At 37.8% G+C, this 18,246-nt stretch overlaps 1 protein-coding gene and 1 pseudogene across 1 annotated transcript; both read right to left on the bottom strand.

Moving 5' to 3' along the window:
• Positions 1–88: 88 nt before the first annotated feature.
• On the bottom strand, positions 89–11,108 carry LOC132119500 (DNA topoisomerase 1-like). The gene is made up of 21 exons (XM_059529533.1): positions 10,952–11,108; positions 10,519–10,543; positions 7,731–7,827; positions 7,381–7,501; positions 7,139–7,185; positions 6,494–6,583; positions 6,209–6,290; positions 6,015–6,112; positions 5,717–5,832; positions 5,249–5,370; positions 5,041–5,163; positions 4,743–4,930; positions 4,520–4,664; positions 3,870–4,013; positions 3,444–3,629; positions 2,482–2,550; positions 2,260–2,374; positions 2,045–2,172; positions 1,830–1,924; positions 1,562–1,711; positions 89–1,479 (listed from the first exon to the last, which is right to left on the bottom strand). Exons 1-21 carry the CDS (start codon positions 10,982–10,984, stop codon positions 1,377–1,379), a joined length of 2,277 nt encoding a protein of 758 aa, XP_059385516.1. The 5' UTR covers positions 10,985–11,108; the 3' UTR covers positions 89–1,376.
• Positions 11,109–12,950: 1,842 nt separating this feature from the next.
• Positions 12,951–17,765, bottom strand: LOC132119052 (ubiquitin carboxyl-terminal hydrolase CYLD-like; annotated as a pseudogene).
• Positions 17,766–18,246: the final 481 nt, after the last annotated feature.

The raw sequence follows: 18,246 nt of genomic DNA, 5'->3' as shown, positions 1-18,246 counted from the left end.
TGGCAAATGGAAGATGAAACATGATATTTGGAATTTTTTGAAATTTAAAAAACTCAAACCAAATGAGAGCTTAATTAAAAACACAATGTACAGGATAAGTTGTAGGGTTTTATTTTTAAATAACCTACAATTGAGCAAAAGAAACAACAACAACAAAAAAAAACATGATCAGAGGTTATGGCATGAGCTTGATAAGTTGGAAAATGTTAAATGGCTGCCACTAACAATTTTTTTTCCAGACTGGAGTGGAAAAACAAAATGAAGATGGTTAAAATTCAAGTTAAAACAAGTCTATCTTTAAATCTAGATACAAAAAAAAAAACCTTAGAAAGCATAACACAGACTTTGTTTTTGGCAATGTTGATTTCCCTCACATACCCTTCAGAAATAAAACCCCTTTCGCCATACCCTGAAATAATACATCCTAAAAATGATATTTTCAAGTAACAGATACAGGAGCTTCTTTTTTTTTTTTTTTTTAATTGAAACAGTCATTACACATTAAGTTAAATCCGGATGGAGACTCAAACCCATAAAGACACACTCTGTAGGATACTGGAGAAGGGGGGGGGGGGGATAAAATAATTGGTTCACATTTACACTGGAAACAAAACCCTGATGTATATGCTGAAACAAAAAATAAATTCACATTCTGCATGTTTAAAGGAAATATAGCTGAAGCTGTAGTCCCCTGCAGCTCATCCAAGCATCCTAACTTTGTGGTCGATATAGTTTACACAAGAACTCCAGTTTAGAAGTGAACAGTTCATATAACACTCAATCGAACACACAGCTTTTCATGGTCACATTTCCCATAAAATATCACACCTGGTGTACACATTTCTTCTCCTAAAAAGGCTTATGGGTGTACTCATTTTTTTTTTTCATCTTCTATTAAAATATAGAATTCATTATTAATACAGGAGGGCTAAAAATACAGCAAAACTAAAAATGAAACGACCCACAAAGCAAGTTGTAGTTGAATACAGTAGCTATTGGACCATGTGAGTTCATAGTTTTCAGACATCCTTGGGCCCCTTTTTCCAGAGACGGGAGGGGAGTGAGACAGTAAGTTCAAAAGGTCAAGCCACTGATTCTCCAGTTCCTGGCTTAAAGACCATGCAACCTTGCAAACAGGCTGTCCATACTTCATTCTTAAATGATCGATCCAATAAAACCTACAAGATTACAGGTCAGCCTAAAAAATAAAAATCAGTCACCCGAATCATGAAATTTAGGCCCCCTCGACACGATGCTTGCTTCACATCTTTTCCCTCACCAGGTTCACAACCTGCTGGAAATCACTTAGACTAAAAGGATCTATTCAAAATAAAAAAAGGATGGGGTGGAGGGAGAAGTAAAATTGCAAAGATGATTTAAAACTGGAAGTCTTTCTCAGCCATGTCAATAGCCCAGGCAAATTTCTCACGCTGAGTTTTGTTGTAGATCTTCTCTATTGGGATGCCAAACTTTTTGCACCTGGAGGAGGAGAGAACAAAAAGGAATAAGACACCAAAGCAGAAATGGGGCATCTTCTTGCTAAATGAAAAGATCATCTCACCAGGCTACGGAGATACGTGGGTCCAGGTAGTTGAGCTTGGAGGTACCCAGGGCGATCTGCTTGTTCTCCTCCCTGTCGGTGGCCTGTACCTCCAGCTTCATCAGCTGCTCCTCGATCCTCTGCACAGCTTTCTTCTTGGACTCCACGGCCCTGGGTTGCCAAAACAATTAACATTAAAGCAGCATACAATCACATACGAATGCACAATGAGCATCTAAGGGGCCAAATCCAGTTGGACTCCCCTTCAAGCAAATATTTTGACACTCACTTCTTGGATTTCTCATCTCTGCGTACTTTGGCGTCAGCCTTGGCACTTTTCAGCTCTCTTTTAGCATCAGCAAGCTGTTCCTTCTTTGCGTCAATCTGGTTTTAATGAACAAGTGAATGCAGGAAAGACAAACATTTAGATGGTCCAACAGATCCTGCACTAACAAAAAATACCAGCATAAAGACAACGAGGACAAGGTCACAAATGTCTCATACCTTAGTCTGAAGATTTTGCATGGACTTCTCAAATGTCTTGGGTGGTGCCCTCTGGTGGTTACACAGGATGGCTACTGCTCTGTTAGCACGATTGTAGGAAAGGATCTTTGCAGGAACATTGTCTTCAGCTGAACAAATACACTTTAAGGTCACATATACTGTACATAACATTGCGGCATCTGGTGACTCGGTTACATACAGTGAATAGTACTTACAGTTTGTGATTTCATTCAGCTGCTGCTGTAGTGTGATGGAGGCATTGTAAGTACGGAACACTTTAGCCGTAAGGCCATCCATCAGCTCCTGAAGATGCTTGTTCAAAATGGAGGTCTGCGAGAGAGGAAAGTTATTTGACATTTGTGTTAATTACATCTGTCTTAATTTGAGAATACATTTTTTTTTCTTTTCTTAATAGACTGGTAAAAGCACCGGCTTACATTGAGACGGTCAAAGAGGTCATCCTCCGGCTCCTTGTCCTCCATGAACAGCTGAAGATTTTTGAAAACCTGTAACATGTTAAATAGGATTTTACACAAAAGACAGAACCAACACAAGACTGTGCTAATCAATAGCACTCAGATGAGGAGTTTTCATTTGAACAAGACAGTAATTTGAACAACATTTCATTAAATTAGTGCCTTTCACAAACCCAAGGACACTGGCAATGTACAAAAGACCATAACCAAAAAAAAACATTGAATTAAAAATGAAAGCTACAAGCAAATGAGTCTAAGTTCTAAAAAAATTATGGGGACACGAAACTTCACATAGCATCTACTACCCATGTAGGACAATCAAAACAGTTAATAACTTGGCAAGGGTCCTAAGAGAGCATGCAACAGAATAACAATGGATCCGTTCAATTTCATATTAGTTGTTATTGTGGACCATTGACAACCTTTAAAAACTATAAATAGGATTTTATTGCATGCAATTAGTAACCTGTAAAGTTGCTGAAGAATACGACAGGTGGACTTTTTGGTGTAAGGACATGGGCTGCAGATTTTCAGATATATTAGCTCTATTCCAAAACCTAATGAGACGCCTCAGGCTGCATCCTAACTGAAAAGGATCCTCAGAAGTGGCCGATTTTTAGCAATCTGCACACCAAACAAGATTGCCGTGGACCTCTGTGGAATCTTTTCTATATTTAAATTGAGCATTTATTCCTGGTCCACCATCTTGGGGAGACTAAACTTTTTGTAATAACTTATACGATTTACCCCATCTGAAGGATACATGTGATACTGCCTTATAATTCAACTAAAATTAGTCTTTAGAGGTGTGCTTATGATGCCTGAAAACATTGCCTCTTGTAGCAGCTCACTAGGGTTTGGAACTGAACAAATGTAATGCGGTGGGTGGGGGGACAATAAACTAAAGAAAAAAAAACCCTTACCCTCTTCTCTACGGGGACTTTGTTGTAGTATCTAATGGAGTCTTTACCAAGGAAGTCAAACTCCACCACATACTCCTGGCCATCCAGCTCTTGATGGAGAGTCAGATGTTCCACTCGAAGTGAGCAGCAGCCCACTGTGTCAGCCGTCTCTCCTTCCTCTTTTTCATTACCTGCTCTCAGAGCCAGCTACACCAGAGAAATATGGAGATGCATAACACCGTTCCGCTTTTCAGCTTCAGCTCAAAAAGATACTACAAACCTCATAGTAAATGTACACCAATTGAGAAAAAATAAATAAAAATCAAATGACTGAACCAAATGCTGAGTTTTTTTTAAAGGGTAATTCTGAATGAACCTACTCATCACATGCTTTCAGAGTCATGGGCTTGACATGAAGGATGTTACATTGATCTAAGCAATGCAAACCTTGTCAATGAAGTAAAGAGCAACAGCGCGCTGTCTGATCCTCATCTCTTTTGATTTCCAGTCTTCTCGGTATTGTGCACGGATCCGGTCCACACACTTTTTCAATCGACGGGCCGTTTCATATTTCTGCCAATCCTTCTCTCCCTGCAAGAAACAACATTAAAATTTCCAATAACAAAAAGAAGCCAATAATTATAATACTAATTTTGTCTATAAAGATTTATTTGTTAAATCTACTTCAATGCAAAAATGGTACCAAAGTACACTACAGTTCATAAGTTTGGGTTGAGTAAGATTTGAAAGATTTTTTTTTTTAAATAATTCTTTCAAAAAGGATGCATTAAACTGATCAAAAGTGACTAAAGACAACTTTATAAAATATTTTTCAAATGAACGCTGTCTTTTTGAACTTTCTATTCAACATAAGAATCCTGAAAAAAGCAGCTTAACAGTTTAACAATAAGAATTGAAGACCGGAGTAATGACCTGAAAATGTATATATCGGACATCACAGAAATTACATTTGAAAATAACCCTACTATTTAATATTTCACAACAATGTGAGGAAATACAATCCTTCGCTAAATCAGTGCTTAGAAAACCCAAGTTCTATTTAAATAAGGCATGCCTAGAGAGATGTGCTAACTTACCTTAATTCTTGAACTGGGATTGAGCATGATGTATTTGATAGAGCCTTGGATGTTCTCAGTCCAGGACACCAGCCATGTCACCTTGTTGTCATGACGTACCTCCTTCCACTTTGTCCCAGGTGGTGGTTTAGGATGCTTTGAGTCCCTAAAATGAGAAGCACAGGATTGTAAACATGTTTTCCACCAAATGGGCTGATGTCAGAGTGTGATGAGCACTCATTACTTGCTGCAGTTAACGATAATGTCCTCTGGACGGATACGACGCTTCAACATGCCCATTTTGGGATGGTCACCTCTGCCGCGGAACAAGCCTGGAGGCTCAATACGGAAGTTAGCGATGCGCTCTTTGTGATTGTCCATGAGACAGAAGCCATACTCCTGCAGAATGCGCTCATTCTCCTCTTTAATTTTCTTGAGAAAAAAAAAAAAAAAAAAAAAAAGAGATACAATTGTACTCAGTTAAAACCAAAATAGCAATATTTCACTAGGAGTCATTTTGCCATTTAGAGGTTAAATCTTGCCTGTTTTTCTTCTTTAGTCATGGCCTTCCTGGCTTCAGACTGAGCTTTGAAATATTCGCTCATTTCAGAAAAGTCACACTTGTTCAGATCTGTGATTTTGGATTTCTCTTCAGACGTCATTTCCTAAAATGACAAGATCATGCAAGATTAATAAAAGACACAAACTATTAAAATGCAAGGGGGAAAGACAAAACCTTAGCAGCATTACCTTCCTCCAATCCTTGAAGAAGTTTTTCCGGAAAATCTCCTTAGTGGTGTACTCGTGGTCCAACATTTTTGCAAAGAAGGTGCCAACCTCCTCTGCACCAGAGCTCAGTTTCATGTGTTTTCCTGGTGAGAGACCATAAAATACTATAAAAGCAGGTTCAGAACAGCAGCAAAAGAGCCGAATCCATGTTTTAAATCTTAACATCTGAATGTTTCTAATACAGAGCCAATTACAGAAGATAAGACAAGAACTTAAGAGTTTGGTTGGAAAAACCTACATTGTCTCTAACTGACTACTGGAACAAAACACAGACAGGGGCAAGTGCGTTCAACAGAGCAGAGGTGTTTAAGTTTACACAATCCAACACCTGCTTCTACGATAGTTTTAATGCCCATCCAATCAGAACAAGCCCTGAATAGGAAGATCATCCAACCTTGTGCACCGCCATAGAGTCATTAAAGGACTTACCATCATAATAGAACTTGACATTGCTGGGAAGAGGATCATATGGTGGTGCAAATACAGGCCCTTTGTGTTCCAAAAACTTCCATTTCACACCATCTGTGTACCTTTCCTCCTCCCACCTAAATGGTATGAAAAACACAGAGATGGAGGGATGTAGACCAACATCCCAACACAAGCAACCAAAATAGCTCTGCAATGTGCCGGAACGAGGACATTTTTGATCTGCACCGTATCCCCGAATAAATCAAAAGACGAGGAGTCAGCCTACAATTACTTGACCATCAGAGGATGTGAGACTAACCATTTCCACTTCTCTTCAGGCTCCTTTTTGGCTTTTTTCTTGCCATCTGTGGCAACTTCTCCTTTCTTGCCTTTTGTCTTCTTTTTGGGCTTCATGTCCTATGGCAAATCAACAGATTAACATTATTAATGTTAAAAAAACAATTCTTGGAAAGTGTAATCTAGAGAGATAAGCCAGTGACTTCATCCACGTACCTCTTCTTCCGGTTTCCGTTTTTTTACCTTCTTTTCGCTTCTGTCATCCTCTGTTTTAATTTTTTTGGGCTTGAACTCGGCACTGAAGGAAGCAAAAACATTTTGAAAATGTCTGGTATCCACACAGCTTTCAGACAGCAGTAGCTACGGTCCTATTTGCTCAAATGCTTAACATTTAAATCAAAGATTAGCGAATCAATGCGCCTTCGGGACTACAGAAGACTGCAAGGTTCTCTTAATGTCACATGTGAGTTCAAGATGGCCTGTGATTGCAATGTCACTTACTCATCATCATCGCGCTCTCTCTTCAGAGACTTCACGTGTTTAAGAGAGGGGTAGAAGTCATCATTCTCAGGTTCAGACTTGATGAAAGGGCTGTGTGAATGATGAGACAAACATTATTCTTTTTCTTTGCTCATTTGATCAAATTTGAGAACCCTTCATGGTTCTAATTATGCGATTACAACCATGCCATTGATCTTAAAGGAATCATAAGGAAATTAAATTTGCCTTGATCTTCTGAGATAAACAATTCGCTGTAGAATGAAAACATGCTTTTAGAACTAAAATCCCCTCAGTACAAAAAAACCAACTACTGAAAGAAACCGGTGCTGCGAACATCTGCATGAACATCTGAGTCCAATCTTCATAATCACACCTATTTGGTGTTTTGAGGAAGCAGTGAAGATACCATCATACGCAACAGAAGATCAAGAGTAAAAAAGGTGTAGAAAGTTTGCTATCAGTGGAGGGTATTTAGAGGCTAAATTATTCCCAATATTAGCAAATGAAGTGTTTTTATAAGATTCTTGATCATTTCAGTCTGACTATTTCGAGTGGCTCATTTTAGAAAAATGGAAAGCTATACTAAGACCCCTTTCATTCATATCTTACAGTTGCATCACTGTCACAATTAGAGATGCCACTCACCTTTCAAATCCATTCTCTTTCTCTTTTTTGGGCTTTCCATCGAAAGACTTTTGAGGAAGGAAGTAATAAAATAAATAAATAAATAAAAATAAAAAAACACACACATACACAAAATAGAAAGAGGTAAATAACAGCACTCAATATTGTGTGAATCACAAAAGACTATTTAAAACTCCTCCAGAGCCAGAGGACTTAGCTCAGATAAAACTGTTGTAATGTGAAAGAAACAGGATTCTGCCCACCCTTTCTTCCTTTTTCTTCTCTTTGTGTTTGTCCTTCTGCTTGTCTGATGATCCATCTTTGAGCTTCAGCCTCTCTTTATCTTTATCTCTGTGCTTTTTATCCGAGGAGTCCCTGTGTTCACTGCCAAAATGCAATAAAACATGCTGTGATCTAATTGCCACAATGGTCTGGTCCATCAACAAAATTGTTTCCAAATAGATGATGTTATTTACAAAGGAAGTTGCATTCCTTCCTGCGGTCTGAACACTAAAGGCCACGCCCTGCTTATCAAACACACTCCATGACATGCAAACTAGGCTATAAACCGCCTAAATATCTATTGTACTAGAGAATAACAGAGACGTCATACCTGTTGCTGTACTTTGATTTCTCACGTTCTTTGTCTTTCTTGTGGTCCTTGTGTTTGTGTTCTTTGTCCTTGTATTTATCTTTGTGTTTGTGAGAATCTGCCAACAAAGATTTTAAAGATTAAGTAGCACATTCAAAAGCCAACAAACAACTGGCAACTAAAGTATGTCTCTGGAACAGGAAAGACAGATTCTAAAGCACAGTTAATTGGGGATTAGAAAGAGTACAAAAGAATTGAAACAAAGACCTCAATGTCGAAATTGTTTAATTCCCATAGTTGCTTACAAAAACTAGGCAAAGGATAGTACAGTAGTTCATCTGGAAACATTATGGCAGCTCATTTTGCTCACACCTGGATGAGAAATCCATTTCAGAGCAACCTGTATGAGCCTGCCAAACGCTGAAGACCATTTACAGACAACTGGTTTGAAATAAGTACAGCATGACACATTTTGGGTTGTCCTCGCCTGACCTACTGCAGACACATTAGTCAAACCTTGTAGATTTTGGCACTTTACCTCTTGACGTGAACTGTCCAGTTTTCACTCTCAGCTATGTATAGTGTTTATAGAGGCCCCGTTCTTTGCAGACTGTTTACTCTGAGAGGCCTATTGCTCTAGGAAATGTGTAGGTTGCTAGGCCGGATTGGGTTACAAGAGAGCCAGGCATATTCTACTGACACTGTAATGGACAACGAGAAAGCTGGAGGTGTTTTGTAACAGGCCTCCCAAAAGGGGTAAGCAAAACTCTCTTTTGGTCACAAAGACCAGAAGAACGAACAGGAATTATACGAGGCTTCGGAATCCAAACTAACTTAAATGTCATCCTTTAAGAGCAGAGAGAAACAATGAACCTCGTGTTACAGTAGGATACATTCAAGCATTAAGAGGGACGGGAGTGCTCCGTTAGGATGTGAAATCGAATTCTTTATCTTCCCCACCAAGTACACATGAGCAAATTACCAAGGGTACAAGATATGCACCCTAAATTGAACTCCTGTTCAGGCATATATTCATCAATAAGCGTGGAGTTACCTTATAGGCCATAGTATATATATATATAAAAACTATGGGCTAACCATTCAACATGTTCATTTTAGCCCTTTAGTAAAACATGCACATCTGGGACTGTTGGAGAACTTATTTGTGAACTGTACCCTCTAGTGGACAAGTTCATTGTCAGCAGCACTGTTACATGCTGGAGCTTCATAACAAAAAGAAAATCCACAATAACGACATCTGTATGACTGAAATTAGCCATTTGACTAAAAGAATGTACTGAGGTAAAGGAAACAAACAAAAAGCTACATATACTAATAATAAAAAAATCCAAACACACAATTAGACATGCTAACCTAACACAAAAAACTGTATCTGCATAACTGTGAAGACTGTTACACCAACACTCATTACCTGATATGTAATAAATAAATAAACAGGTTATGGTACACATTAGACATGCAAATGTGGTAAAGTATGGGAAGACCATGCAGAATGTGCAAAATAAAACAATTTTACAAATTTCTTCATTCATGTCACAGTCTAATTTTATTGTGCAAGGTCTGAGCATGGGTTTATGTTTGTTTATGTCCCAAATGCTGTTAAGAACTTGGTGGATGTTCAGTGGAATGACATGGTGTAAACGAAGCTCATGCATCAGCACAGTCACGGGTTAAACATCATAACCGCTCTTATCAAGGAAAGCATAAATGACTACCAGAAGCATCATGCCCATTCAAAATAAGGATGGTGTGGATTGTAAATATGCAAATTTATAAGATCAGCTACATAATTACTGTAGTTTTATAATCATTTACCCCACCTTGCCGATTAATATCACTGAAACTCATTTTAACTAAATTACAGCAAAACGAAAATGCATGATCACTGCCTATAAAGTTCAGATTGATTTTAAAAATATGAACTTGAATTATATTATATTTGAACAATACATTTGAACAAATATTATACCATTATACTACTAACATCTCTTTAACAGGAAGTGTCAGAAATGTTAATGGTGCATAACATCCCTGTCTGATTAACACCTAACTGATTGAGCATCAGAAGTGTGAATAAAATTAAAATTGAGTTTTTATTTACACTCGAAAATTCCACTGTAACGTTACAAGGCTTACTTAAAATTATTATTGGGTCTTGTTGTAATTGTTTATCTGACGCAGATCATATTACAGAATATCTTAAAAGAGAAAAGATAAGTTTTCTAGATACCAGATTCCTACATAATTGCAGTTGCTGCTTTGGTGAGCAAACGTGAATTTCTCATCGAATAAAGGTGTAACGTTATTTGATCTTGAAGGTTTATTTTCGCGCGTGGAATCAGAACAGGTCACGCACGTTCCTCAAACCTTCGCCTCCGTGATCACGTCAGTGTGCACTTAACGTTCACTACACAGACCGCTAGACAGAGAAAAAGAAAATGGCGCAGAGACTAAGTCCTCAACCCCCAAACCCTCACTTTCACAAGCCTCGCTAGACTGTTTTTCTAACTCTACAAACGATCAAGCTACACTAACTGGCAAATAATCTCCTTCTCTTTCGAAATCGCCGTTTTTCGTTGATTTCAAAGCAACATAAATACGATTTTTAAGGGCTTAATGTGAACAATAGGCGCTTGTCAGTGAGAGAGAGGGGACTTAGTCTCTGGGACGCCATTTCTGTCCTCAAAACTAACTGGTCGTTAAGCAAGCTCCTGAGCGATCACGTTAGATCTATAAAACGTACATTTGAATTTTATATTAATGTGGTGATCAGACAAGTCCCACTCACCATTATGTCTGGATCCCGAGTCGATCTGCGGAAAAACAGTGGTGTATAAGTTAATGTAAAATCGTGCCGTGTCAATAGGCTGCTAACTTTCAACTTGATGCTAGTCGGGGAGTTAGCGCGCAAGCTAACAAGCCTGTTCATTAAACAGCGTTTAAATACCACCGCTGCGGAGGACAGGTGACTGTATAAAGTTTTTATTTCCAAAATTAAGCATTTGTTAGGAAACGTAAATGTGAGAAACGCACCAATGGATAGCAAGGGCTGAAAATATAAATTTATTACATTCAAAGCCGACTTCTAGTGCCTGCTAGCTTAGCATTGCTGGGGGAAAATTGCCGCTGCGGATGGAATTTAAACAGCCGAGCTAGTGACTACAAACCATCAAGAAAGAAACAATAATAATACTGACAACCTTAAATCACAAACACTTTACCTGGGAATCGTTGTGGGAATGGTCCCCACTCATTTCTATGGGTCTTACTTTTAAAATAATATAGTTAAAAGCCTGTTAAAGTAAAATGCCGGCGAGGAGCTGTGGGCAGAATGAAGAAAGACACAGTTGTGTAACAGACCAAGCCCGAAATTTAACGCACTGCGCATGTCAGACGCGTTTAAAAGGATAAAAAGGCGTTATTACTGCGCTGGCTCCTCCCACACAGCGCCACTCTGTGACGTCACCCCTGTTTTACCATGGGGGTGGGGGATAAAGCCACGTGGTACCAGAAAAGAGAGGCTTGCTAAAAGTGTTATAAAGATAAATATAACCATCATCATCAATAATAATAATACATTAGTAGCATTTGTATTAGCATCTGACTCCTCAGCCTACTCTGTCACATGGTTAGTTATTATTTAACTTTCATACAGTAGAATAATACAATAAAAGGCATTGAGGGGAAGTCGTGGCCTAATGGTTAGAGAGTCGGACTCCCAATCGAAGGGTTGTGAGTTGGAGTCTCGGGCCAGCAGGAATTGTTGTGGGTGGGGGGAGTGCATGTACAGTTCTCTCTCCACCTTCAATACCACGACTTAGATGCCCTTGAGCAAGGCACTGAACCCCCAACTGCTCCCCGGGCGCCGCAGCATAAATGGCTGCCCACTCCGGGTGTGTGCTCACAGTGTGTGTGTGTGTGTGTGTCTGTGTGTGTGTGTAAATCGCTCTGTGTGTGTGCACTTTGGATGGGTTAAATGCAGAGTATGGGTCACCATACTTGGCTGAATGTCACGTCACTTTATTAGGAAGACATCATTGATTGGTTTAAAAATTTCAACCATCAGGCTCAAGATTATTTGCAGATCTTAAAGTCCCAGAGACAAACATTTTCATACACTGAGATGAGTTCGCCTATTTAAAAAAATTGTGCTTACATGTGGTTCTTGTCATTTTAACAAATCTATTAGAACTATTTGTTTCAGTTTCTATAATGATATTTTGTGTGTGTGCTCACTAACAAGTATGCCTTGCTTCTCAATGCCCACATTTATCTTAAACCTGCAGTAGGCCTATCTCTGTCCAGACAACAGATGTACAAAGGCGGAAACTGTTTTGCAGCCATGTTATATATGATCTTTGTGTCTTTACTGCCTGATAAACGTATAAACTAAACATGATTCACAGTTTACAGTTTAAAGGTCAGTGACCAGAAACTGCCATATGATTTTGCTAACAACAGTCTATTATCATTTATTCGTTTACCAGACTTTTATTTAAACGTAAACCAATTGCTTATTTATTTCCTGGTTTATGTTTAGAAACACTATATTAATTTTACTATAATAATATAATATAATTATTATAAAGCATGTATAATGTAATAAAAAAGCTTGTTTCACTTGTTTGGCAAATCGTGTCAACCAATTCACTGAAAAGAACCGATTCAAAAGAACCATTCGTTTGAGAATCAGACCTCACAGTTTAGAACATTGTAATCGAGTCAAGTTCGTTATTGAAGAGTCAGTGCTTGTGATGTTTCCATTAGAGGGCAGCAGGGCACCAACGCCATGCTTCTCTTCAGTTAGGCCTCACAAAACATTTAAACCCACCGTAATTCTTTTTATTAAATAAAAAAAAAAAATCTACCTCATAGTTTCATTCATAATATTTTCGAATTAATCCGTAACACATTTTTAGGTAATATTTTCTGTTGTACTTATAGTTAATAGTCTGTTTCTGATGTATAACATACAAATATGACTAAAAGAGAGAAAGAGCAGTAAGAGTCCAAACTCTTAAATCAACTACGAATTAAATGAAGCTTTATCATTAAGACAGACTAATGAAATTGGTACAGCATATATATTTAATACAAATATAAACGTCCTACAAATCAAATAGAATATAGGCTATTAATGAGTACAAACAAACTTAGCTAAATAATCTAAGCAATAAATTATGTGATCAAAAATCATACTTATATAAATACAGTTTTTTTTAGAAATCACAAAAGAACAATCTGAGTAAGGAAAACATCAGTGTAACTCCTGTGTCAACTCTAATGATGTAATAACACAAGAGATAATGTCTTAACACATCACAAATGTCTCTGCTCACTCTGTTCTCTGATATAGACACATGTATGAATCACACAGCAGTCGGTGCACCAGCTCACTGCACTGTCTCACATCTGCTTTGGATATTTCCTCTTCAGATTGGGAAAAGAAGTCTCCGACCTCAGGACAGGACCTGATCACGGGAACATTGTAGCCATTGTTATCATCACCTAAGGATAAAAAAAATAAGATATTGAGGGAATAACTAAATTTGAACACCCATTTTAGTGATAAACAACATTTGATCTGGTTATAGAATCTATAATGGAGGGATAAAAAAAGGGTTTGTGAAACCTCAGTGGAGTGATCACAAATTACGTAAATATACAGATTACATTTAAATATGTTGGAGATTTAACATATTTGACATACCGCATCGGTCAGCCATGCTGTCGAAAAAGATCCAGGACCGTTGGTTAGGCCCATATTTGACAAAAGACACATAATGGCTGGTGTCTATACAGAGGACTGCAAACAGCTGCATCTGGTGCCTCTGTATAGGTGCATCTTCTGGAAGATGATCTGGAACTGTAAGTTTTTGAGGTGTATGTTCCTTTCGGGAGGCATGAATGTGAACCTGTAGAAAAGAGTAAAAATATTTGGGTTTGACTGTGGGTGAAGGCATATGATGAAAAAATAAAAATATGTAAAATGCATTGCATCACAGAACTGTAGAAATTCAAAGTAGATAAATTAGATTTTAGTATTAGGTGCACTACCTGTGTGTTGCAAGTGGAGCAAAACTGCTTAATTTTGCCTGGTTGGAGCTTATGGTCCATCAGGCACTGGACACACTCATATTCTGCAAGATGACCACACAGAAAACATTCCTTGGGAGCTGCCAGAGAAATCAGGAGAAGCGTCAAAGATATTGCATCTGAAACTCTCCAATATCTGCTTTCACAAAACAAATATTATCAGGAGCAGATTTCATTTAGAAATATACTTGTTAAACTAACAACAATTCAAGATGTCTGTGATGTCCAGCTCTGTTGAGGGAATGATTTTAGGGAACATCTTGAACTTCTTTCCAAACCGTGGCATCTGAACTATAAGGCAAGATGGATTCTAAAATGAAATAAAAAAGGTTTGATTAATAATGCGTACTTCTGTTTACAATGTATCTATGAAGTAGGAAACTATGAGACATAAACAATTGAATTTAAATCTAATTTACGCTATAATAAATTAACAAACCTCTTCAAACTTTAGATTGCTTGATACGAAAGACATCTCAAGCAGCTGCTGAACTGAAGGCACAGCTCGCACCTGATTCTTCTCTACAATGATCTGATGCGTATAGGCGTCCTGTGCCGAGTCTCCATGTGACCTAAAAAAAAACACATACAGGTGTTAAGATATTCAGTTTAAGCTTGTTTACACAGAATGTACACCAAGTTTTGGTTTCAAAAGTTTTGGGTCACTAACATTAACAAAGTTTTTTTTAAAGAAGTTTCTTATATTCACCAATTTGTTTGATCAAAAATATAGTTATATAATATGTTAAATATGTTATTATGTTACTATTTAAATAGCCATTTTAAATTTATTTTTAAATGTAATTTAAATCTGTTAAAGCAACGCTCAAAAGCAGGCATTACTCAGTCTTTAGTGTCACTTGATCCTTCAGAAATCATTCTAATATGCTGATTTGGTGTATATCATAAGATAACATAACATAATAAAATATCAAATAAGCAGTGCAACTGAAACAAACCTGATTTTGAGAAATGGTTCTATGTGTAAAACATGTTTTAGTAGTAGGGTGATGAACTCCTCTGGATCTTAAGGAAATAGCAGTAAAATGTTTTAGAGATCAGAGTAAGATTAGCTCTAAGCCATAGATGAAAATCTTGCAGCTCTACATCAAACAAGTAAATGGCTGCCCTGGGATAGTTAATACCTTTCTCCTCTGTAGCAAAAGATTTGCAGCCCAGCTGTTTACGAAACATCATCACACTCTCTGCTGGAACAAAGCCTGATCTGTAGAGAGAGGCAGGGGTCATATGAGCACACTCATATGCTCAATTTACTAATTTACTCAAGCTCCACAAACACAGCTGTGCATTAGCTTTGTTACGTGACATTCCTATGTATTAAGAGCCTTTACCTGCGTAAACGGTTCACAATGTCCCATCTTAAAATGTGTGAAATGCCTTCCTCTGTATCTGCTGATCTGTTAAACATTCTGTTGAAAGCTGTGGATGATGTGAAGAGACTGTAAAAGCAGAGAGAGAGAAAAAAAAGAAAATGCATACACACATAAAACAGAATGAAACATGAAATAACATTAGTTTCTTGAGATGTTTACCTAAAGAGAGTGGAATCTAGATAGCAGGAGTTGAAGTGACCTTGGATTCCCTTCATTCTGCCAACCAGACGAGACAAAACATCTTGCTCAGCAACAGGGGGAACATCTTCAGTTAAATCTTCCAGGAGTGTGGCTAAGATGGAAAAAATTAACCATAAAAAAACAATCTTGAGGCCTTTAACATTCAGAATGTTTCTGTAAGCGGAGGAAAAATAAAAGGTCTCACCTGAGGGAGGTTCAAGTGGTTTCGGGATGGATCTCATTCGGGATGAACAGAAATCTGCTGTCTGGTTTGCAGTTTGTCAGAGGCACATACAAAGCTTTGCTTCCTTCACATGTGAAATACAGCTTTGTACCAAATGTCCCATCTGAACATGTTGCCACCTCATTGTCCTGAAAGGGTTTGGTTATTATTTCTTTATTATTTACAAGCATGAAACACCACATAATCAGCACATGCTTTGTACTGAGAGAGAAAAATGTCGCTGCTCACCAGCTCAAGTCCTGCCCAGCAATTTTTCTTTCCCTCTGGAACTCCAATCCATCTGATCACCCCATACACAGTCTGTCCATTCGAAGATATGACCTCTGCCATGGACCCCACCTCCAAAGAATAATGGGACAAGGCATGAATGGAGCTGGATACATCCGTGTTTAATAAGATACTTTGCTTTTTTGTATTGTGTGAGTTGAGAGCTGGCATGGAATTGATGCAAGACACTGTTTTTCTTTTCAAACCTAAAAAGGGAAAACATGTAAATAATATTACTGCATGTATATCACCTGACTTAATTACTTAAGTCATGAAACCATTAAATCTTGGTATGAAGCATACTAGATGCTATGAATTCTTTAGAGACTGAGGACACAGTTTTTCCAGTTTTAAGATAACAATCTTTTTCGCAGTCTAGTAATAGGATCTCTCTTTTAATATCCAGGAGTGTTCAACTGTGTTTTAAGGGCTAAAAAGATGATTAACTGACCCAAATCACAACTGTCTCTCAGTGGTTGCCTGGTGTTTAAATGAGATGGAGCCACCTGGACAATGTCAGCTGCACTGAAGAAGGGAAGAGGGGCAGACTTCTTCAACAAAATATCACGCTCAGTCTCCTATGGAAAAAAATTCAACAGCATGTAAAGAGTTCAAGTGGATTCTTTACATCATTAACATGATTATTTCCTTTGCATTCTGAGTATTTTGTCTATGTGGTCAAGTGGTCGACACTTAAGTCACAGTTCAAAAGTGCATAGATTATGTGGAAGTTAAGGATTTTCCATTACATTTACATTTACATTACGTCATTTAGCAGATGCTTTTATCCAAAGCATATTACAGTGCATTCAGGCTATACATTTATTTACCAGTATGCATCCTACACACAAGTAAACACACAAACATTTCCTCATATGAAAAATTATTAATAAAAATGCTATGTAATATATATCTGAACCAATATATTTTAGTTTACAATTAATATTAGCATTCATGTTATTTTAGTAAAAAAAATACATAATAATAATAATATATATATTGTGTGTGTGTGTGTGTGTGTGTGTGTGTGTGTGTGTGTGTGTGTGTGTGTGTGTGTGTGTGTGTGTGTGTGTGTGTGTGTGTGTGTGTGTGTGTGTGTGTGTGTGTGTTGAGCAGAAAAAAGAAATAAACACAGGTTTGGAACTTGAGTGTGTGCAGATGATGACAGAATTCTATTTATTTTAAAATAACATGTATATGAAACAATCATAAAAGACTTTAAATATATTTGTTTTCATGAATTAATTGGAAACAAATTGGCAGCAGAAGATGCATTTCCTCACCACTAAGTCCAGCTCAAATCCAAGCTTCTGCAAGACTCCTGGTTTGTCTTTCTTGCCTAATTGAATCAGATTTTTGACGAGGCATGGCTGAAGGTCCTTCTTGTGTTTGACCACTACAAGATCATCCTGAGCAAGAGCACAGATTGCAGTAAAGAGCTGGATGTTGCACAGGAGCTCCAGCCGCCTGCTGGTAGGAGAAACGAACAGAAGTAGCTGAGCTTGATGGCATGTGAGTGGGTATGTGTCCTGCTTCTTCACCATGCCACTGCTCCTGGCGCTGCCACCTCCTCCATAAACCATTCCTATGAGATCTCTTGCTGCTGTCTCCGCATCCGCGCGCCCAATAGACCCACGAGATAAGCCCTTCTTACTTCTCTTCACTACAATAAAGTAGCACTCCTGACCTTCCTCGTTCCGTTCCATGTTGAAGAGTGTTTGTTCCATGCAGTGCACGTTAAATGCCTTACGAACACAGAGGGAGTCAGTTATCTACTACTATTCAGTTGTGATGTCATTCCGACATTCCATTGTCAACATGCAACAAAATCATGGCACTTAAGATGCCCATTTGTGTTAGCAAGAAAAAAAAGCAATATCAATTAATTTTCAGTTTATATAATTTTAATGATTTGAATACGTTTGCATTGTAAGATTGAAAGATTATTTAATCAGTGCAGCTTATATTTTACATTACAGAAAACCCAGCCAACAAATATTCAATTAAGTTAAAGACATGTTTTGAGCACCTTCATGTCACCGTTTATCATATTCAAAAGTCTGCACTGTTAGTTACTTATTCGTTTGCTTTTGTTTTTTTCACATGTACTTTGGTTGAAAGCACCTGACCTCGGATATCTGAGTGTCTGACTTCTTTAACTTGATGGACTTGTTTTGTAACTTGTTCTTTGCATTGTCAAATACTTTTGTTGAAATATTAAAGGGTAAAATATAAAGTATATATATATATATAGGTCAATTCATTTTAATTTCTGAATTTCGGATTTACGTCTTTCCTCATGGGGCATGGCTTATCTTACCCCATTTTGCCGTGC

Source organism: Carassius carassius, chromosome 38 (assembly GCF_963082965.1).
Source record: "Carassius carassius chromosome 38, fCarCar2.1, whole genome shotgun sequence".
NCBI lineage: Eukaryota > Metazoa > Chordata > Actinopteri > Cypriniformes > Cyprinidae > Carassius > Carassius carassius.
The sequence above is the reverse complement of the archived record's forward strand: the minus strand, read 5'-3'. Positions and strand labels throughout refer to the sequence as shown.